The 23308-nt window shown below is 49.1% G+C and overlaps 2 protein-coding genes across 4 annotated transcripts; one reads left to right on the top strand and one right to left on the bottom strand.

Annotated features, from left to right (window-relative positions):
• Positions 1-8: 8 nt before the first annotated feature.
• LOC147262165 (uncharacterized) lies at positions 9-7075 on the top strand. The gene is made up of 6 exons (XM_086204607.1): positions 9-150; positions 239-850; positions 1988-2083; positions 2176-2281; positions 3870-3972; positions 4615-7075. Exons 2-5 carry the CDS (start codon positions 319-321, stop codon positions 3925-3927), a joined length of 792 nt encoding a protein of 263 aa, XP_086060733.1. The 5' UTR covers positions 9-150; positions 239-318; the 3' UTR covers positions 3928-3972; positions 4615-7075.
• A 797-nt stretch (positions 7076-7872) lies between these two features.
• Positions 7873-23035, bottom strand: nfatc4 (nuclear factor of activated T cells 4). 3 transcript variants are annotated; one of them, XM_086204603.1, is made up of 14 exons: positions 19782-20406; positions 15163-15329; positions 13940-14446; positions 13680-13855; positions 12505-12667; positions 12189-12289; positions 11592-11693; positions 11325-11512; positions 10997-11137; positions 10422-10477; positions 10207-10333; positions 9188-9898; positions 8572-8680; positions 7873-8214 (listed from the first exon to the last, which is right to left on the bottom strand). In XM_086204603.1, exons 1-13 carry the CDS (start codon positions 19969-19971, stop codon positions 8610-8612), a joined length of 2700 nt encoding a protein of 899 aa, XP_086060729.1. In that variant the 5' UTR covers positions 19972-20406; the 3' UTR covers positions 7873-8214; positions 8572-8609. The 3 variants fall into 3 exon arrangements, with proteins under 3 accessions (XP_086060729.1, XP_086060728.1, XP_086060727.1); XM_086204602.1 differs by lacking the exon at positions 7873-8214 and adding an exon at positions 22893-23035 and having other exon boundaries at positions 8366-8680; positions 19782-20051; XM_086204601.1 differs by lacking the exon at positions 7873-8214 and having other exon boundaries at positions 8366-8680; positions 19782-20405.
• Between the last annotated feature and the right edge of the window lie 273 nt (positions 23036-23308).

Genomic DNA, 23308 nt, shown 5'->3' with positions numbered 1-23308 from the left:
GCAAACATGACGTTGTTACCGTAACTGTTAGTATACAGGTCAAAGGAGGAAGCGAAAACGCTCTATTTCCGCTGCAGCAGCGAGATCGGGTACGTCAAAAAGAAAGGAAAATGTGGGCAGAGAGGACGGATTGAGGCCAGAGAAGAGACGGTAAACTACTTATATCCTCCTCGAACAATTCAGTTGCCGGGTAGTTGGTATCTGTCGAAGTTTTCAGACGAATATTTAACCGTTAAAGGGTCGTCTCGAGGTCGTTGTTTTGCGGTGGTGCGCTACGAGGCGGCAGCCCGGCTAGCCAGTGGAATTAGCCAGCTAGAGATGGGGACGAGAGCGAGTCGCCTGACGTTACAGGAAGACCAGGTTCCCTCTGCTTTCGGAAAAGATGGCACAAAGCGGGAGTCCTACAGGCGACCCCGCTGTACGAGGCCCACAAGTCTTATGGTTGACTTCTCCGGGAGTTTCGAGGAGACGGAGGCCAACCGGAGCCGATCGGAGGAAGGCAGTGACTCGGACCTGGGGCAGCATGGAGCGAGCGCCGACGGGAGCCCCGCTGACCACCACAGCATCCCGGCTAGCATTAGTCAAGCCTCACCCGCGGACGATAATAACAGCGAGGGGAAACCCGACGAGGACGGGAGCATCAGCCCGGAAGCTCCCGCCGAAGCGGAGCCTCAGCCCGGAGAGGAGACAGGCCGCACGCCCCACCGCACTTTTTCCGAGCGGCTGCCCGGAAATCGGCACTCTTCAGCCCGTAACGTCGGAGCGAGATCCGCCCGGGTCCGAGGAACACACCAGCGGCCGGTGTCTGAGGCTTGGATCGGCCTCTATCGTGTTAACAACCGCCATGGCAGTAAGTTAAGATGTAGAACGGTGCAGAATACATTTGATTTTTTTTTTCCACAAGTATTTTTATACTTGTTCTTCATAACTCACACAGACTCGTGTGACTGACTGTTAATCCACCAGTAAAGGATATGTTTCCATACAGGGAGATGTTGAGACAGTTGACACTCTTTACACGGTGTCCTATAATATTTTGAGTTACAGGAAATTGGCAAGTAAAAAGTTTGAAGAAGTTACTGGTCCAGAGACAACATTCAACACGTTCTTTGTTCACACCATCAAATTTACCTCACGATATCTCCCAGCACAGCCCTCAATCTACCAACTCAGAAATTAAAAAGGATTATTTGAGGAATTTACATTCCTGAACAGATTATCTCTTTTCCCCTGCTTTAAGATGACTAAACTCATCAGAGACCCTTTTGTGTGATGCAGAGCTGTGGTACAACCCTGGAAGTGATGACATACATGTACAGGCACTTGCATGTCACAAGGCCAGTTGAAAGTAGTCATCAGCGGTTATTTCTGTAGCTGCAAACTGAAAGCGACAGCAATGTTTTTTCATCCAAGTGCATCAGGATGTGAACATGAGTCTGCAGAGGGAATGAAAATGCTTGCTTGTTCTAGATGATATCGTGGCGTTCACACGAATGGGGCGGTTTGATGGCAAACATGAGCCAAAACACAACAATGTCGTGGGTTTCCCGGGCCAGCCCTCTAGCAAGTGTAGGGAAATGGGTCAAAACTTGCTGGCTTGCTGCTGGCAGCCACTCAGAGATGGAGAAGAATGTAGGCCAGCAAGGCACTGTTCCTGCCCGTCTGTGCCGTCCATGGATGGCCGTGGCCTTGGCCGTCCCTCTGGCAGGAGTTGCTATTCTGTTTGGTGCAAATAAAGCTTCGAACTATTTGGGGTCAGTTACATTATTCACACCACCCCCATCTCTGGGAGGTGGTGTGAATAAGAATACAGCCGTCACACGGACTGTGTCTGCGGCTGCTCTTCTGTTTGGCAAACCGAGCTGTGTAATCTAGATGTCCAAACACGCCGCTTGTGTTCAGCGTGATGCGCGCATCATCTATCATTTATGTCTCCCTGTGACACCGTGTGTTAATCTCAGCTCCTTTGTCTCTCCGTGCCACGTAGATATCCGCTGTCCTTTCTGCTCAAAGCCTTTCCCGGGGGGTCGGATTGAAGATCATCTGTTGAGCTGCCTCACTTCTCCTCCCCTACCTTACAATAGTAAGTGTCATATCATAAAAATGGCCCGACAACAGCTGAGGGACTGACAGGCGGGAAATGGTGATGGCGGTACTGTGTGTGTATTTTTACAGCGGATGTGCTCAGTAAGGACAGTGGGGAGTGCTCCATCTGCTTGGAGGATCTGGTGCAGGGAGAGACCATCGCCAGACTGGCTTGCCTCTGCGTCTACCATAAGAGGTATTTGATGTTTGCATCACATTTTAGTGCAGAAAGACACAGCAGCAAAGCAGAGTGAAAATGCTGATTGCTAGTTCACCTTAAACTGGTTTCATACAAGCAAACGTAAGAGCCAAAGGGAAAAAAGGGTAGTAACTGAACAAGGAAGTGGCAAATAGAACGACAACTTCCTGAGATGGAGTGACCAGCTGAAGCATCATTTTAACATCTTTTAAAATTAATAAGAGCACAAGTCCTGTCACTCAATCAAGCAAAATATGATACTTTGTGTGCTTCTCACATCCCATAATTCATGACTCACTTTGTTGAATGTTTGTGAGATGTAGCTGTCAGACGACAGCAGCTCGTAGGAGCAGGTCTTCCTGCAGGGCTGCACAACCTGCAAAAAAGATCAAACTGGGGGGAATCTAAGATATTAGGGACTGTCGTACTTGCGTCATTATTCACATTTGAATGGAAAAAAGGTTTTGCAAGTGTGATTTTTGAGGGAAACAATGACGTTTTTTCAGTCCGCCAGCTTGGACCTCCACAGCACCACAACACCTCATTCAGAATAGCGCCTGCCACCAGCAAATATTGCACTTCTTGCAATTTGAATAATGCACTAGGACATATTGCAGTTTGGATGAATTGTTCACACCTGTCTGCCTGAAAAGGTCCACTGGCAGTTTGAAACTTGTAATTTTGCAGTTGCGAAAGAGGAGTTTTTCCAAACTTCCAAAGAGGAAGCACTCTAAAAGCAGAGAATGAGCTTGATGGCTGTGAAATTTACCAAGATGAAGCAAAGTAGGTCATTTATGTTTGAAGTTATGTCATCATTGAGGACAAACGTACGTCGTGAAAACCCTTTCATTCAGTCAACGTCCACTGACCAACGATGGTGAAAAGCCTGGGAGATTTTGAGGAAAGAAAAGGGCGGTTTCTGCTGCGTGCCTCAGTTTTTCCACATCCAGCCACTGTCAAATTACATGTGCATTCCAATAAGCAGATCGTGAAGAAAAACTTTACTTTCCCATACATTTGAACTTCCTTGTGGTAATGCTGATGTCATCACAACACATTAATTCAAGAGGAAGGTGGAGCTATCGTCCTCCTTAGCAACAGGGTTCCACCACTAAGGTTTTAGGACAGAAATCCCATACAGATTTTTAGTACTGATGGCCTTTAGTTTTCGCACTTTGCTCAATCGTCCTGCGGCCCGGCTCAGACCCTCGGCCGGGCCGCTTTAGGCCTGCATGCCATGTGTTTATATGTGCGGCAAAGGCCCTCCGGCTGGGATTCGATCCGGGGTCAGCTGCGTATGTGACGTGCGCTGAAACCACCACAGAAAATACTGAGAGGACGGCTGAAGGAGAGGAAAAAGCACTTATTAGTGACAAGCTAATGTGCCTGGCTTCTTTACTTTTGTTCTCCTTAAGCGTTCCTCTTCACAGCCCGTTGCTGTGATTACATTTAGTCTGGTTCCACACATTGAATAAGTGGATTATGGCGCGGGGGATGTCACAAACACGCCTTGGCACATGAAGAGGAGTTAATCAGAATTTGATGTCTTGGTGTCCCTGCCTCTACTTGCTCTTCCCTGCTGTAGCTGCATTGACTCCTGGTCCAAGGTGAAACCCTGCTGCCCTGAACACCCCTTCGATTGACTCACAGGCTCCCATGGATTCACCACAGTGACCAAGAAGACTCAGGTATGAGTGCGTAAAACTGAGCGATCAGGATGAGAAACCGCGACGGTGTGGAGTGGTGGTCATGTTAGTGAGACGTGTCAACGCTAACGCGGCAAAATGTCACATCTGACAGCAGAACATAGCTGTTCTCCCCCACGCCGAACGGAACTGTGCATTAGAACCACGGGACGAAGTACTGAACACCATCTAAGGACTCGCTCATAGTGTAGTACTCATGACGTTCTCTTTACTAGGTCATTTACTTTGAGAGTCTCAAGTTAGAATTTTTTGAAAAAGGAAAAATTGTCAGTTATTGAATTTGTATGAATGCAAGCTTTTCTCTAAAATGAATAGAAGATGGATTGACATTCGCAACCATCTGATCAGAAGAAAAATAAACAAGCAGGAACTCTGATCCCAGCAGCTCTGATACTGGGTAGAAGTATAAAGTATGTGAAGTAAAGGTATGAGCAAGTACACACTTCTATTCTCTACTGCAGTATGACATCATCTACCGTCCCAGAAACAGGGCTGCTACGTCCCAGGTAGCGCATCCGCTCTTGGACTCGTGGCCATAAATCAGCTTCGTGAACGTCATGAAGCAGTGAGCGCCACAGCAACATGCCTTCTCTCACTGACGCTCACTCTTTTCCCTGCTTACAGGAGACGCCACTGAATCCCAATAAAATCCAAATAGAAATGTGTAATTGAACCAATAAGATCCCGTTCAGATGAAATCCAATGATTGAGTGGAGAACAGGAAGCTACAGTTGGTGACACCTGGCGCTCCGTTGAGGATCCCTCCACCAAACCAGGTCTAGACCATTTCAAGACCGCCCGCCCGTGTAAACAGCTGCTCCATCTAATCTGGTAGAGACCCTCGTTGGAAAAGAAGCAGAGGGGCTCCTGTCTGTTTTAGGGACGTGGCCTGAATCTGCAGAACATCTAGAATACGTCAAATATATAATATCATCCCAGAACGATGGAACCGGCCCCAGAAAGATCTTGGACTTGGGGAGGAACACCCAAAAAAAGTTGTCTGAACTTTGACTCTGGATCCTCTCCTGTATATTTTTCATTTCCTCAAATGGGATCGGTCATTTTATCAAGTATTTTGCAAAAAGAGTATTGTTCCATGTCATACATTGGATGAATGTTCCTTTCCTCGGCCGACCCCAAATGAACCAACCTCACACTGAAAGCGTGAACTGTCACTACATAAACAAGGCTTTATTTTGAGCTGGCTGGAGGTTGAGGGCTTGTTTTTGGTGAACGGGGCTGCCGTTATTAGGTGTTTTCTCTTTTCTATTAACCTGTAAACATTTCAGGGGAATTTTGGGGCTCCTTGTTTTTCTGAGTAGGTCCGTTTCCAGTAGGTGGTTAGCGCTGCGTCCGTGTGCTGCTACTTGGTGAGTGTTTAGGAAGGTTGTAGGTATTTCATAGAGTAGCGCTAGTGTTTGCACCACTTTGAGCACTTTTGTCCCTCTAGGCTTTTTTTTTTTCTGCATAAGGTCTGGGATAGTGTGTGTGTGTGTGTGTGTGTGTGTGTGTGTGTGTGTGTGTGTTCTGATGATGACCGGGGACAGGAAATGTCCTGAGCATGACTGTAAATTCATAAAAATGTGTGTGTGTTTACTGTAAATTGCCCAGAGGTCTGCTTGGTCACGCATGGTAATTTTTTAGGTAGTTTTTAACTACCGTCAACATCCTGTTACATGTGGCATTGGTACGCAACATGGCGGCCCCTGGTCTCTTTCTACTATAAGTGTGGTTTGGGTCCCACTGCCACCCCCACCCTCATTCTCCAACACTCTCTGGGGTCTAGTCCAGATTTCTGGACCAGACGGTTTTGCCATCTGGTTACATCAGTGCCAGAGCGAGGAGGGATAAAGGAGCGGGTGGATTGGGGGATGTATTTTTGGGGCATGTTGACAGCATGTGGCATCTGCCTCTTTGCCTCTTTCCCCAACACTGGAGGCTTCAAACAGCTGATGGTTAATAATTGCATAACCAGGCCCCCCTTTCCCCCTTTGTTTAAAGGAATTTCAGATATTATATCATTTTTTGACCATGAGTATAGCTAAATGTAGTGGCTTTCCTTTGCCTTTTGTGTGAGTTGATTGCCTTTGCCTGGTGAGGGGTTCTTGTGCAAGCAGGTACTTGTGGTGTTTTTCGGGGGACTGTGGGGGAAGCACAATAATAGCAAGGCTGCTCTACACAATTCAGGATGTCGGGGGAGTGAAAGCATGAATTGATACCAAGAGACGTGTCACATGTCTTTCCAACAGCAGTTCGCCCAGCACACAGGTGTACCACAGGCTAGGATCTTCACCCCGGCCTTTTCCTTCACTTCTGGTCCCTGGTTTTCAACAATCAGAGGTGCTACAACTTGTTCTGCCACTAGAGGGCAGCCCTGTGCATGTTTTCATTTTGTATCAGCGATAAAAACATAATGCCAAAAGTCTGTCTGTGTGTGCGTTGGAGGCGGTGTGTGAGAGTGGAAGAGGAGGCTCATTGATCATTAGGTGTTACATTTGTTGTGGTGATAATTTATGATGTTGTATACTTTGGCTGGGTGGTGTGTGTGTGTGTGTGTGTGTGTGTGTGTATTCTGGGGGAGGGAGGGGGGTTGGGTTGTCAATAAAAATAATAGACAATCTGTAACCTCGCATTACTCTCTTTTTATTTCCCTCTAAGCTGTGTGGTGCAATACCTCAAATTTTTACCAATGCTAACTAAACGCTCTGTGTGTAATCCAGCTCCTCTCCAACCAAGGATGATATTTTGTATAAATGTCCCTAAACTTTGGTTTTGAACTGCAGGACACTGGTTCCCTGTCCGCCCTGAGCTTTGAGACCGATGTATTAGATGAGAATGTTTTTTAAAAATGTCACCACCGCAGTATCTGCATCCCCAAGATATGGACAATCTGCCTTTACTCTGGTATAAAACAAATTGAATTTTATTTATTAAATTGTAAATATGTAATGCAATTCAAGAAAATGGCTTGGTCTTTGTCTGTTCAATATACTGTTTCTAAGCTCCGATCTTTTGTATGTCTCAGAAATTGTTTTTATATGTATTTTTTACAATAAATAAGTGTGAGAGATGTTTTGTGACTGTCTTGTTTTTGTTTGCTTTTAAATGTCACAGGCGGTTGTGGTTGTTTGTGCCGATTACAGCCGAACGTCCCAGTTGAGTTGATTTTTTTTCTTCTTTTAAACGCGCCGTGCTTGTGTTGCAAAGCGCTGGCAAACGATGTTCACGTTTTTAAAAGCTGAAGTGGCACTGATAACTTAAAGCTGTCTTGTTCATTATGAGCCTGCATGTTTCCTGAGCTGCACCTCATGAGGATTTTCACCCCAGTGTTTCTGGTCAGTGCACAGAAATGCTGCCGTCTGAGGTCACAGTGACTGACAGTTGAACCAAATCACGCTGAACTGGTTGAAAGTTAAACCGTCACCTTTCAAAAGCCGGCAGCGAACACTTGAATGTATCAAATAAATTGAATTACTGACGAGTGAGCGGCACTGGTTTGCTGCGGGACAGTGCCCTCTTGTGGTCCCTGCAGGAAGTCACTGGAAAACATCACCTGACCTTTTGGCAGCTTTAAACTACATTAGTTCCTTTGATCAGATCCTAGTTTTCAAGGGACACACCAATTGAACTGTAAAACTGTGGTCCAGTTCAGCCTGGCGCTGATTCTCTCCGGTCCTCAGAGCGATGAGCGCAGCGACCACGTTCACTGCAGTATCAATGCAGTCATTCGCTCGCCTTCCCCTGAGGGCAGCTGCCACAAAGCCCTCACGGTCTTTCAGTATTTATGTTGACTAGCGTGTAAGTTCTTCTACACATGTTGTAACAAATGTACACACACTGACGCGACAAAAGAGGCTGAGAACTGACAAAATTGTAGCAGGCAAAACAGGTTTTGGCTTTAATCTCGGATTTATTGACATTACTTGTAAATGCCCCTTTCCCCATTGGTGCCTGGCGTTTTAAGGGCGGGGCCACGGGTTGTGTGACATCATAACTGATTTGTCTTCACAAACCTCTGACTTTGATCTCAGTCCTTCTCTCATCTCGCTCTGTCATCTCAGGCCTCTGATCAGGTGAACTGTTGCTCAGAGATTTGGTTTGCTGGCTTTTCCCGTCATTCGGCCATCCCGTGTGGCTGCTGGTCCTGGTGCAGGAGGAGGTGGTGGGAACCGATGATTCTCATGTAAATCATTTATGCGGCGCCTCATCAATGAAACAAGCTGCCTGACGCATTTAAAATTAGAGAGAAAATGGATTCAGTCAGATTGGGAGTTGTAGACCAACAGTCAAAATTTCTGCAGGTGGAATCTTGAAAAGAAACTCTGTCCTCTAATGAAGCCTCTTTGAAAGTGCGTCCTTTCTTTAACTTGCCTCTTTGCTCTGGGTTCAACTTGTAGAGTTTACTCATGTTTTTGGCAAATAAAAACACCAAGTTTGGTTTCAAGTATAATTTATATTGAAAACATGTTAAAAACATTAGTTTCCCTTTATAAAACCATTACAGGTGCCTGTGGCCATAATTACAACAGTGTCTCCTCATTACCATCAGTCAATATCACAAGTGGCTGGACATTTTAATACCAAGTGCATGATGGGATAAAATGGTGGTGAATATGAGCTCAGTTTGGCTGGCTGTCCATCTGTGAGGCTGACTGGTAAGAACGGATGTCCTCCCCGATGAACTCCGACACTGCGGAGAGAGAGAGAGAGAGCAGCAGAGTCACAAGTCGTATTTCTACTTTGACAGAGGTTTTTTTTTTGTTTTTTTACACAAGTATCCATACTTCTACATCAATAAAGAACAATTATAACTTTGCATGTTAGCAATCAGTTAATCTCTCCCTCCACCTAACAGAAATGTGAAGCAGCAAGCCGAACATTCATTCTTCCACCGTCTGGATGAGTGACAGGAAAAGGAGTGTGATGGGAGCAGTGACTCAAAACACTTGTAAAACTTGTTGTGTAAGGTGTGTGTGTGTGTGTGTGTGTGTGGTGTGCGCCATCCTGGAAGATGCCCTGCGACTGCCACACCAATGAGTCTGGCTCTTTGGGACTGTGGGCAACCCTGCAGGGGGTTTGTCTGCTCTCCGCTCGGGGAGACCCCATCCATTCATCAACCTGAGTCTCCATCTTCTACTCTTCCTCCTACAGACGATAACTCACTGACTTCTATGTACCTGCACAATTTGAAACTCACCTTCTTCAAATGTAATGTGGTGCATTGAGGCAGAGCTATTAAACTCCAGGGGACACTCCTGAATCTTGGCTTCACTCTCTCCCCCGTGTCCCACCCCCAGCACCCTTCCCTGGGGGTCCCAGCCCTCATAATGAGAGAAGGGTGCTGAGCAGATGTCCTGATAGGGGCTCGGGTTGGCTGGAGGGGAGGGACACATCTCCTGAGGATATGCAGAGTACTGCGGGTAAGGGGAGGTGGGGATGGGAGTCAAGGGGGAGGTTGAGATGGGACTGCCGGCTGGAAACGGACTCAAAGAGGAGGAGTGGGAAGGAGACGGTGAGGAGGACAGGTAAGGTGAGTCCAGCCACGGGGAAGGAGAGGGAGGCTGTGGGCCACGGGGGTAAAGGGGGGGCAGGAGCTCCGTGAAGCCCAGCTCCAGGTTCTCGAAGCTGGGGTGTCGCTCCGCTGTGCTGGACCCGCCAGGCTCCTCAACCACAGCATTAACTTTGGAGCAGTACTCCTCCTGGTAGCCAATGCTCTGGCACGGAGGGGAGTAGGTGGAGGGGTAGGGGGGCAGGTGGAAGCCCAGGCCTTGCTCGTCTGCCATGGGGTCACCTCTCACATGGAAGCCACTGTCCACTCTAGTTTGCCCCCCCACAGGACACACAGATCCCCCATCCAGAGGCAGCACCTGGGGCCGGGACAGCAGCGGGTCCTCCTCTTTGAACATTACTGTGGGTGGAGAAGAAGAATCAGAACTGATCCCCAACTTTGTTACGACCTGAACCGCTTGAAGCTTTCAACTTCCTGCTGTGTGTCCCTCCACCTCCTCAGATGGGGGTAGCACCACGAGCAGCTAGGCTAGCACTGCTAACGTTAACGCTAGCTCTGTCAAACACGGAACCCATGGTTTTGAGGCTTCAGCTGATGATGCAGGTTCCCACTGGCCTGAGTATTCTGGGATGTCTCCGCTCAGAAAGCTTGAAATGCTGATAATCACATGAACTGAATAACCAATGAGCGACAGAAGTTGTACTTACTGGGGAGGTATTTGAAGCAGTGGGTGCTGCTCCTTTTTCTCTTCCCGTTGGAGACGTAGAGACTGACTGACACGGGCCGACTGATGGACAGGTCGCTGTAGGCGGGGATTCTCACACACAGCAGACACTAGAGGCAGAGAGACATTCTGGATTGAAGATCAGCAGGTAGAACGGCAGTGAAGTGAATCAAGGGGGGGCAAATGATGTAAGAGTACCTCATTGCTGTTGTCGCGATCGACGTGAGCCTCCTCCTCCCACTGTAATTTACCATCTATTCAAGGACAAAAGGTGGGAGGAGATTTAGAAGTGCCACTCAAATCAGCACGAACACGGATGGAAAAGGGTCAATGAAGGTTCTGCACAATCAGGTCATTAAGAAATGATGTTTCAGAGCTGCTTGTTCCACCTCGCACTCCCCAGTTCACATCACCCCATTTTAAAGTGCTCCGCCCCCTCTGGCGCTCTGGGAGCACTGTAGACGACCACATGCTTACACTGTCTTGTGAGGAGTCGTCGGTCACATGTTTTGGTGGGAAATTTCAGCAAAGGGGTGACGTGTGTGGAATAATCACGCCATTCCCCCCTAAGCTGCCCTCCCCAAACAGGTGCCCCCACCAACAGGGGCGTAGCAGGAGCCACAGCCCGGACACCTCACCTGGTTCCCAGGAACATGGCCCAAACAAGCTGTTTTGTGAGGATTTTAGCCATAAAATGTCCTGACCTTTGATCTGAATTCATGCTTTTGTGTTTCCAGTTGCTTTTAAAAGTTCAGTTCAGTTGTCAGACTGACCTGTCCCTCTCTCCATGAAAAGAACTCTGGAGATGGGCAGGAAGTTGGTGCCGCTCAGCAGGAGTTCCTCTCCTCCCTCCACTGAACAGGATGTGAGACTGACAGACTCGATGACGGGAAGCTCTTGTGCTGAACGCTGGGCTGAAACAGGAGAAGAAGAGAAAAAAACCATGAGCCCTCCGGAGGCCCAGGTGTAGTCCCAAGATAAACCGGTAAATTCCAGGTATCTGGTCTGGTTCACCAGAACAAGACTGCAGTGATGGGACTGCAATTGTCCAATTATTTCAGGCAGAATTCTCCACAAGTCTATGTTTGATGTGCCACTCACAGCATTCAATAGGCAGAGAGGCGACCTGCAGAGCCAGGACTCGTCCAGGAGGGGCAACAGGGGGCGCTAGATGGAGGTGGGTGCGAAAGACCAAACGGACTCGCGTGTTCTTCCTCCCAACATCCGTTTCTCCTTTCCTCAACTCGATGTCTGAGTTCCTCAGCTTCAGAATCCCAGCGCAGTCGATGCTACGACACACAGGAAGACTTTGAAACTTTTCAGCGATTGCGGACGAGAGTTCTGCTCCTCCGGTCCTCTCGTACTCACAGCGCCGTCATGTTGTTCTCAGGATTGAGGGGGATGTCCAGAAGTTTGGTCCCTGCTTGGACGCTCTCGTGACTGGCGGTGCCCACCATTTTACCCGTCACCCTGAAGAATGTAAACCTGTGAGATTAACAATCTGTCCTAACCAGGGTGCCTCCTTCCTGGGTGTGTGGGGACATGTCCCAGCAACCGGACACTGAATAACCAGCAGGGGGCAGCAATAAGTCTTGACTTTGTCTTGTCTGCCAGAAACTAAGAGAAGTAAGTAATGTCTGACTCTCATGTTTTGTTGGTTATGATCATCATGGCCACCGTTTTCTGCATGCATGAAAAATCAGAGTTCAACCTCAAAAGACATACAGATTTATTATAAATTGCTGCGTCCCTGGGAGTCACAGGGGGAGAGTTCTACAGCCTGGACCTCCGGTTCTCGCTCACATGCACTCCCATTATTGATAGGTGTGAAAATTCTTCATGACAAATTGCAAAGAATCTTCCTGACCGAACAAGAGGTGTAATAAATCTGTGAGAGCAACACAAGAAGCAGCTGGTGGCAGATGACCAGACGACGGCGGGCACAAACAGGAACCCGTCCCGTACCTGTGGATCTGGTAGAAAGGGTGTGGCCTGATGGATCGATCATCGGCAGTTCCAACAAAAACCTGGAGGGAGAGCGGTTTCCTCTCGGTGTAGCCACACAGCTGCACAGAGAAACACAGTGAGAGGGACGGAATCCAGCTGTGACGAGGCCATCGGCAGTGAGACAGAACATCTCCACAGATTCAGTTCCAGTGTTGTGGAAACAGCATCCAAACGGAATTTCAGAAGGCGCTGGACGAAGGGATGACGGGTCCTGAGCTGCGTTTCTGAAACAAGACGAACTACAAATCCTTATCGTCACTAAAAAGGTGATTACCTTCACGACGGGATGTCCTGTTGGCGCAGCCTTGACAGCTCCTCTGCTCCCCTCGGTTTCGTAGTGGGCTCGATGGTGTGGACGTGGCTGCACCTCAATACGCAGCTCATACTGGTCAAACTGGGACGGGAGCGGCCAGTCGAGAGGCGGCAGGGCATTTGACCTGAATGTGTCAGATAAAAAGATCATAGTCACAGTCAGCATGATCATGACGCACAGCACAGACACACAACATGCCGAGTTCGTCCAACAAAATTCTTAAAAAAACAACAACCTAATTCCTGATGAAATTTGCCCTCATTTACTGACAGCTTGAGTGTCAGGAGTGTTTTTGACCTCTGGGAAGGAGGTGATGTGATCACGGCGTGTCGGACAAACTTAGACAAATGTTCATTTTTGAAGGCTGCAGTTGTTGATCCTGAGGACTGCTGCAAAGACAGACCTTTGGGTCTCCTTGGTGGAGGGTTGCCCTCCATTTGTGCTTTCTAGTTCCCACTGTTGCCTGCTCTCACAACGACGACGATGACATCACGGGTTTACAACTAGACGGCCAGCAGGGACAGACGATGACAGCCTGGACACTTGGTGTAGTTTTGACTCTGATGTTGGCAACCGAGTCACAAACCTCATTTCCCAGCCTCACAGCGCACTAAGGTCTGTTCCTGAGCCGACACGCACGGCAGCTGACGGCTTCGCCGCCGTCATCAGTCGATGTTCTCAAGTGGACAGTACTGATGTTTCTGCTGGGGGAGGTGAAAATTCCTCCCTGCAGCCTTTCAGGAAAAGCTTCCAAATAGCGGTTTATCACCACTGGCTAGTCCCCAGATCACATGACATTCAAGCCATGGAAAAAACAACAAATTGTGCCATATAAAATGTTGCATTTTGTATGAAAGTATTCATGAAAAATATAAAATGAAAGGAAAAGAGGCGCTTCTTATTTCGTCCTATTCTTCACACCAGCGTCGTGGATTTGAAGGACCAAGATCACATGACATGCAAGGCTGCCGCAGTAAATGAGGGCAGGTGGCATCCAATGTCAGCCGGTCCAGCTGCACCTGGTCAGTGTCACACATTCACGTGTCAAAGGTTCAGTTTAATTCATGCGCAGGCAGAGCACAGAGCAACGTGTTTCGAATGAATGTTCTCATGTATGTGGTGGTGTATGTCTTTGCCTGAACAGTGGGCTATGAGCGCTGGCGCGGGTCCTGCCCCAGGCCAGAGCAGGGGGCACTGAGAGGTAGTCCATGCCCATCGATGGGGGTTCTCTCCTGGTCTGTAGGGTGTCTGGCAGTGGGCAGGGCGAGGTATGGCCTGGAGGCTGCTCTTGATCCGCCTCCCTGGGAGATAACTAGGAGAAGGAAAGCTCCATTAATGAACTGTAAAGTTTAAAAATATGTATTAGAATCACCTGTGATGTCACAAAGACGTTTACTTGTTCCAAAGAGGTCTTCCTGGTTTTCTGTGGGATGCTGAGCTCACAGCTGCTGGGTGGAGCTTGTGATTGTTGGGAGGAGTCTCCGCTTTCAAGGTTGCACCCCTGCAGCTCCTCTGAGTAACTGCCCCTACGTGAAGTACAGGGAGAAGCCAGGGGGGAGTTCCTACGCTTCTTTCCCCCTGGTGAAGTAGGCCTCGAGGACGGTGAAAGCCCAAAACTGATGGCGGCCTCATTGAGTTCCTCCTCCTCCACCAACAGGGAGTCACAGCTGGAGGCCGGACTGAGCCAGCCGCGAGAGGAGGGGCTGGAGGCGGGGCTAGGGCTGAGGGACCCTGGGCATCTGTCTCGGTAGGTAAAGGGGTCCAACAGGGGGAGGTAGAGACGCTCTCTGTCCCACCTGCCTCCGCCCCCCATGCCCCAGGATATAGTGGGTGCTGGGTCATCTTCAGGTGAGATGGTGGTTATCTGAATGCTCGGACACTCGACCACACGGGACTCTGAAACCTGATGGGGAGATGAAGTTCACTTTTGATTGACAGATCAGGAAGCTGTTGAAATGAAAGCTTGAGTTTCTGTCCTGTCCTCACCACACCCCCCCAGACCAGCGAGACACAGCGCTCTCCTTCCACCTTTACTCACGCCCACTGACTAACAATCAGTCTCCTCTAATTCCATTAAATCTTTCAACGAAATATCGTTTTGGAGTGACATAATCGGCGCTCACACACTCCTCTTCCCCGCGGTGGTCAGCACTTCAAGGACAGGTGACGGCTCAGGGTCGAAACGCTGCACTCCCCTTTCAGGGTGTTTGGACGGGGATGAGATAGCAGTGACGTTCCGTTTGTGAGAACATCAGTGAGAAGAGAAGCCTAGCAGCTCCAGCGTGACGCGTGATCTCAGAATGACCCGTCCTCACGAGCAACCTATGTTAGCATCGAGTTTGTCTTTTCTCAAACGTGTCACATTTAGAGGACGCGCCAAGATGTCGCATGAGATGTCCTCCTGAGGTTTCCTGGCACCCGTTCACATCCAGGAAACGTCCACTGCAGTCAACGGGAAACCAGTCAGGTGTGTCAGGATGACGTGGGATTGCAGGTGTGAGAGCGACGTCATGTGACATTGACCTGTACATCTCACAGACTTGCGCACGTGATTGGCAGCTAAATATGATGTGCCAATCTAACGGTACTGTCCCTCCCTCGCCACTGCCCACCTCTCACCTGTACAGAGCGTGCCGGCAGGCTCTCGTAGGTCCCACTGAACTCTCTGATCGGGGCCCTTCGCGGAGGCGGAGAATGCATCCCAGCCCGCTGATTGGCCAAGAGCGGCGGGCTGGGAATGCTGATCGAGTGACCCGCATGAGTGGCTGCGAGGTGGTTGTCCGTTACTGCAATGACATCAAAAGAACAAACAATTAATGACCACGGGGACACTGGCAGCAAATGAAGCTGAAATCAAAGTTTTCAAAATAAAGGACTGAAGCGAGGGAAGCTCAGAGCCCAGGAAACGTGTGTGAAGCAGCCGCTTCTCTGGAACGGTGGACCACAGACGGCCTCCATAAGAAGGAACGCTGCTCCACAAGAGTTCAGTTATTGAGTCCAAATATTCTCATTCACAGCCGAACGCCACGAGCTTCTTCTCTCTCCAGTTGAACATCAGAATCGCTCCTTCCCCTCAAACACATTTTCTTTGTGAGGCATTTGTTGTTGAGTGAGGGGTCAGACAACCTCAGAATAATGTTCCACGTATTTCACGCTGGAACCGCATGATGACAGCTCACTTTGAAAACCTGCTCTCCTCGCACGCCTGGCACCAGACAGACTCATTAGATGTCAATCAAACGGTTGTAAACACACTTTGTGGCAAGCAAAGATCCATTTTTTTAGCATCAACATGCCTGCATCAATCATTACATCCATTTTCTCTTCACTTATGGAATCATAATCGTTGCCATACGGTAAACGCACTCTCAAAGAATTGCACAGTTGATGCGTTTTTTTTGTCACCGTACAGACACGAATGTTCACAGCTCACCTTTCCAGTGTATGCTAACGCGTTGTTGATGTCTCAGCTCGGTCCAGCACGACTTGGCAACAACACTCGACCTGATATTTCATACAGAAATACCAAAGCAACTGCTCCTCAGGTCAAACAGGAGCAGGACAGCGTGTACAACGGATTAATGAGGCATCCCTGTTCTAAAGCAGTGTATTTTTGCAGAGCATTCACACTGCTGATGAGCGCGGCAGCCATTTTCATTTAGGATCTCTGGGTGCTTCAGGTTTCTGACTGGAAAGTCCAGTTTCAGAGGGCTTTCCAGTTGAAATTTCCAAATGTGAACGTAGAAATTCAGACTTCCGAGGTCAAGAGGAACGCAGCCCTGATGACATGCAATCAAAAGTATGTAAAAACAACCACCAGACATTTCTCTCTGATTCAGAGAGACCGTGTGCTCGTCCACTCAACCCAGGACTCACGGAAAACAAAACCAATACAAGAACTTTCACCCTGGACTTCGGCTCCCGCAGTCAGAACGTTAGAAGTCGAACTGAACAGGAGCTTTGGTTGCGTGTGCGGCCGTCACTGCGCTGCAAGCGGATTTTATTTGACATTTTACCATCCCACCTCTTGCGAACCTGCTCAGACATGTTGACATTGACGTATGTAGCAGGTAGGTCACGATGTGGGTATCGTATTCCTTAATCGCCACGTGGCAACAGTTTATCAAGACCCCCCCCACAGCACCTTTTGCTGACAGAACGCAGCTCCAAGCAGCAGGGAACTCAAATCCCACCCAGAATGTACATCAAGGTCACTGACTGAAATCTAAAAACACTCAATATCACAAGAGAGGAGGAATCGGGAGGATTTTTCTTTTCCTCGTGGTTTTTTGTTTTGGTTTTTTTGAATAACATGAAACATCCTCAACTATGTTAACTGGCCTTCACCAGACAACCCTCCAAATGAGGACACGACCCCCGATGCCTCAGCGCTCCCCCAGCATGGCGTGGTCGGCCTCAGCAGGAAGCCAAACAGTAGTTAGCCTGTAATGAGCGAGGCTCTGACTGATCATGTTGCTCCGCAGTGGCGGCGCGCCATACAGGCAATTTTTGGGCAACGCGGACACACAACAGCAACTGCCAACAAATAAAGACTCAGAGTGAAAAATCTCTGCAAATGTTTCCTGGCAACAAAAATATTTCCAAGTGATTAAAGCTGCAGGGCTGAGGCAACTCTTGTGCTGCGGACTCCTCACATGAAGCAATGATTTAGAAGTTTGTGAACAGAGGAGGGGTTTATGAGCGCCAGCCACGAAAACTTAATTACAGTTATTGTATCACTTCGTCCATTTCTTCTGACGAGCGGAATTCTACTTTAGATTTCTCCTGAGCTGAACCGTGCAGAGGGATGGTCTGATCGGCGGTTACCGTCCTGGCAACCGAAGGGTCAAACCGTGATGAGAGCAGGACTGAAGTCTTCTCGTTTTTCAGAGTTTCCTCTATTTTTTTTGGGCCTCTTTTCTTGTAAACTGAAGGTAATTTGTACCTTTTTGAAGCAGAGGTGCCATAACTTTTTCCCTCGGTGGGCAAAAACCCTGATCTACATGGTGGGCCACGGTCCACAGGCAAGTACATACGGTGTCCTCGGTGCTGACGGATGTGCACCACCGGCCCCGGGCCCCCCTACCAGCTGATTACCTGACGTCCTGTTCGTTTACACATCAGTTTTACCTCCCAGGAAAGAAAAGCATGATTCATACAATTGTTTTTTAATTAGTAGGCCGGTATTTCTAGTTTGCGTTCATTTATGAACCCATCTGGCAGACCAAGCTGAACCTCCTGGTGGGCCAAATTTGGCCCCTGCCCTCCACTTTGGGCAGCTCTGTTTTAAAGCTTCTTTACAGGGTTCATTACTTCAAAAATGTACTCGGCTGCAACAGAGCCCAGTCAAAATATTGAACCTCTCAGGAGAAATGATGTCTAGATCGGAGGTTCAGTTCCAAATCCACTGATTTGAGAGTTTAGACGATGTTTTTATTTGTATTTGAGGGTCTGTTGAGGCTTCAAGCTCATCAAATGAAACGATGAAAAGAAGGTGATCAGGACTTATGTTCTTCAAGAACCCAAGTTGTTCCCCATGATGAGATGTTGAGAGGCTGAGCGTTCCAGGTTCCAGGTGGAGAACCTCCGGGAAGGTTCATCCTCTGCAACGCCGGCCTGCCTCAGCTAGAAATGTGGGTGGAACGGAGGTCAGGGTGTAGCGTTCCCTGAGGGTTAGGGGAACGTTCTATTGTCGAAATTCACAATGTTGTGGGAGGACTTCATTGGGTGCTCTCACTTGGTCTCCTGAATGAAGTTCTCATAATGTTCCTTAAATTTGTGCAAACATTCTGGGAAGGTAAAGGGTAACAGAAGAAATAGAACATGATTGGTTCCATGTCCTGAGGTTCTTCTACATAAACCTATACTGCCAATAGGTTCTGCAAAGGTTCTGTAAACTAAAACTAATGGTTCTCTATTCCCTCAAACTATGTTCTAGATGTTCCTATTAAAGTCTGCAAAATAACTTCTCCCAACCAACAAGAACTTCATCTTAACCCTCTACAACGTTCCGTGAAAGTAACAATCTTCAGAGAACGTCCTATCTTCATGGCCCATCAAACACTCCTAGAATGTACTCAATGTTCCACCACAAAACGATGCCCCTCTACCCTTTAAGAACGTCATCTTGACCCCAGGGCGTTCCGTGAATGTGGTGGGAAGATCGTTGGAGAACATCCTATCTTCAACATCCACCAAACATTCCAAAACACACTCAATGTTTTCCTGCCATTCCACTAAATACGGTCTCCTTTAGGAACTCGATCTTGACCCAGCAGAACATTCAGGGAAAGTAAAGGCCAACCGAGAAGAACCCATCATGACCATCTCCCAAACATTCCTAGAAGGTACTCAGTGTTCCCCGATCCTTTAAAGAACCGTGCAAACATTACAGGTCCTTTTCACTTCAGGAGATATTCTCTTGGAGGATTTCCCTCTAAAAACTTCAAGGAACATTTTCCTGAGAAGAACCATTTGGGAATGTTTTCTGTACGTCCTAACAGTCTTCAGAGTGTTGCAATATGAGCATAAAACAAACAAAATGGAACATGAACCTATAAAGTCATGCGGAGAACACTGAGCTGCAGGACGTTCAAGACTACAGGAGGACGTTCCAGATGCTGGCCAACTTTAGAGAACATTTGCCCAGGTTCTCTCCTACGTTGGCTGTCACCTACGAGTGAAGCTCTGCTGTCATGTGCTGGGTGTGGTAGGAGAACCGTGTGTCAGTGTGGGAGGCGGCGCAGGGGTGACGTGAGGTGTGTATGTTTGTGTGCATGCAGTGAAAAATAGGGGAGATGCGGGTGTGTTGAGTGGAAGAGGGAGGTGTGTGTGTGTGTGTGTGTGTGTGTGTGTGTGTGTGTGGTGCTGTTCAGTACACAGAGGTTGAGGTTCCTTCCCAGATGGCAGCTGTTAACTCTACTCACACGCACAGCTGATTAGAAACACATTGAGTCTGGCTGCACGCACACATGGAGCAGGAACACAGTGAGATCTGAACACACACGCAGATGCGTGGCCTGCTACACACAACACAAACACAGTAAAAATATACTCGGATGCTTGCGAGAGAAGACACGCACACACGAGCTCCACAGACTTGTACACTACACCCGTGAAGTTCTGGAGAGCTGGCAGCAAGGCCCTCACCGAACCACACACCCACCCACCCACACACACACACACACACACACACACCTGGTGTGTCTCTACAACAAACTATCCAAGGCGGCTCTCACCCAGGCTGCTGGTGCCGGCGTCCAGGTGCAGCGGGGAGCCTTCGCTCTCCTCCCCGGGAACGGAGCTCTCTGTCTTGGTCGTGCTGCGTACCGGTGATGGCCCCCGGCTCTGCCGCGGCGGGTCCTCCTCAAACACCAACTTGAACTCGAACTCGCCCTCCTCCCAGCCGGAGCCCGGCGCGGCCCCCATCGCCCTCCGGCAGCAGGGACGGGACGCTCAACCACCGTATCTCCCTGCGTCGGATTCACCAACTTCTGTGTCCTCAGCGCCTCAAAATGAGAGATAATAAAATAATAAAACTCCAAAAACTTGCGCCCGCGTCCTAAGTGCGCGTCATCGCGCACATCTCCGCACTCTGGGGAGGATTGGGTGCAGTTGGAGCAACTTTTCCACGCTCTTCTCAGACGATGGAGACTTCTTCGCGCTCAGTGACTTCTCCCAGACGTCAGCGTCTCGCGGTTCTAATCCTTGATCGGGAACGAGTTCCTCCGAGCCCGGCAGCGGCTCTCATTCTCCCCCCGTCGCAGCTCCCAGCCCCGCTCAAGACGGAGACGAGAAAAAAGTTGATCAAATATTTTTGTCGTCCTTTACCCTTAATTGCCTTTGGGTGGGTTCCCCGGCTCCAGTTGGCCCGTTACTCATCCCCCATAGGGCCTCCTGCCTGTCAATCAAGCATCCCCTCTGCCCTCCTCCCCCTCCCCCTCCCTCACTGGTGGTTTCTCTCAGACTTGCCTCACTTCTCATCTAGTGAACGCTCCCCCCCCCCCCCCCCCCCCCGGCTCTCTGGGTGTCATCTGGACGTGTTGCGTGTCTCTTCACGCCATCGTCAGCATCAGTAACGTCTCGCTGCTGGAAGCTCGCGGTCTCCCGGTTTGGATTCGGGTCACGAGCTGAGCCGAGCGCCTCCGAGCCTCACCGGGCCCCGAGTGGCAGTGAATGAACATAAGAGGGCCTATTTCCTGTGGCGATGAACACGACAACCCCCCCTTTTTTGGCTGTCACTACTCCTTCTCCGCCCCTTTTCTCCTTCTTTTTTTACCCTCTCCTCCTCCCTCCCCACCGACTCCTCGTCCCTCCTTTCTTTTACCTCCCTCCCCTTCCTCTCCACCAAAAAGATCTGTTTCTCATTATCCTCTGTAGTCTGCTGGCTGTCTGACTCAGGAGACGAAAAACTTAAATAAACACTCTCTGGTTCTCTCCGTCTCAGACCAGCTCCTTGCCCCCCCCCCCCCATCTCCCCCCTCTGTTCTCCTTCCTCGCCCTCCTCCGGTTCTCACAATCATTTAGGTTGTACTGGTGTGACTGGGGGCTTGTTTCACTCTCCCTGTCATCCTCATGGGGTTGTGTGGGCAGGCCTCTGGGTCCTGAACTGAGCTCAAGATGGTGCAGGGAGGAAGACGCGCTGCCAGAGGGGCGACCCAACAGGTCTTGGGGGCAGAGAGGAATCTGACTGACGCCTCCTGAGGAATTCAAAAACTGTGACATGAACTGAGGCTTTGACAAACACAAGAAGATTATCAGCTGCCCAGGTGCCTCGTTCCCAATTCTTCTTTAACTCACAAGCTACAAAAACTCCCCTGGAGCTTCCCGGTAGGTGTTTTTTTCTCGGCGACGCCGGCCTGCCGTGTGTATTGAGCTCTTGAGCAAAACGTCCAGACTCAAGAACATCGTCAACTTCAATCCAGGCCTTCAACACTGAGCGAAAACAAGCTGCCGCACTTCCAGCTCGGCTCTGGTTCAGGCTAGCACTTCCCTGCCCTCTCCCCCTCGTTCACAGTGGTGATCAGGTCTTAAACCTGAGAACGTCCTGAAGAAGACGCGGATAAGAAGACAAGGTGCTGGGCGTTTGCCTGCTAGCACTCATTAGCTACAAGCTAACCCTACGTGGTTGGCCTTTCCTGCTCTCTAGATCTGCCTGTAATGCGGGGAGGTGAATGTCAGCTGTCTTAGCTACACCTGTAGCTACACCTGTCTTAGCTACACCTGTAGCTTTCTTTAGCTACACCTGTCTTAACTACACCTATAGCCACACCTGTCTTAGCCACACTTGTAGCCACACCTGTCTTAGCTACACCTGTAGCCACACCTGTCTTAGCTACACCTGTAGCTACACCTGTCTTAGCTACACCTTTAGCTTTCTTTAGCTACACCTGTCTTAACTACACCTGTAGCCACACCTGTCTTAGCTACAACTGTTGCCACACCTGTCTTAGCCACACTTGAAGCCATACCTGTCTTAGCCACACCTGTAGCTACACCTGTCTTAGCCACACCTGTAGCCACACCTGTCTTAGCCACACCTGTCTTAGCTACACCTGTAGCCACACCTGTCTTAGCCACACCTGTCTTAGCTACACCTGTAGCTACACCTGTCTTAGCCACACCTGTAGCCACACCTGTCTTAGCCACACTTGTAGCCACACCTGTCTTAGCCACACCTGTAGCAACACCTGTCTTAGCCACACTTGTAGCCACACCTGTCTTAGCCACACCTGTCTTAGCTACACCTGTAGCTACACCTGTCTTAGCCACACCTGTAGCCACATCTGTAGCTACACCTGTAGCTTTCTTTAGCTACTCCTGTCTCAACGAAAGGGTCTCATAAAAGAGAATGAGGAGGCAGCATTTTGGACATGGAGCTGGCGTTGGCCCAGACCAGCCATTAAAACTGAAAGAAAAGTGTGTTCACTAAACACTTGAGTGGGTTTTCAAAGAGCACCAAATACCGATCCTCCAGGCCAGACCCTGTCACCCAGGCAGGGAGACTTTCCCGAGACGGCGCGCTGGAATGCTGGAAGCTCTCTGGCTGGACTGGCAGTCAGAAGTCAGCAATTTAAAAAGTTGGAAAAAACAACATTCAAGAAATTAAATCATAAAACAAAGCTACCGTTTCACTTTCATCACCACTTCTTAGGCAGCAAGAAGAATTGACGGTTCTGATGTTATTTTATATTGCTGTTATATTGCTTTTATATTTTGATGTCCTCTCTGCACTGGAAAGCCTGCACCTTATCCTTGCGTCGTACAAGTTACAATGACAATAAAGTGAATATGAATTCCAGGATCTCTGGGATTTATGCTCCGCTCCATTTTGTAATACCACTTGGTACCTCAGGGGGCAACAGTGAGTCTCCAGCGTCCCGCCTGTGTTTCGCTGTCCGGAGGGAATTCTGTGTAGCACAAAGAAGGAGAAAGTTGCTACGTGTTTTTGTGGGCCATCGTGGAGAAGAAGCTGGAACAGAAGCCTGTTAACAGTCGCTCGTCTAGAAGCGCCCTAACAACAGCTGGAGTCACAGTAACACGGCTGGGATTTAAAGACGCTGGTGAACGTGTGAGACTTGCAGGAGGAGCCGCGGCGTGTGACGTTCAGGGGCCGCAGGAGAAGATGGTTTCTGTGGGTTTGTTGCCATCATGTGGTCAAACCTGTCAGCTGCTTGATTCTTGACTGTTCGGGTTTGATTTTTTCCCCCCTTCGGACCCTAAAAGCTCTGTTGATCAGGGGTATTTTTAGGGCCTGAGCCAGAAG

The sequence above is a fragment of the Aulostomus chinensis genome, chromosome 5 (assembly GCF_037954235.1).
Source record: "Aulostomus chinensis isolate RoL2024-O1b breed Wild chromosome 5, RoL_Achi_v1.0, whole genome shotgun sequence".
NCBI lineage: Eukaryota > Metazoa > Chordata > Actinopteri > Syngnathiformes > Aulostomidae > Aulostomus > Aulostomus chinensis.
Note: the sequence above shows the minus strand (reverse complement) of the source record. Positions and strands in the feature narration are given on the sequence as shown.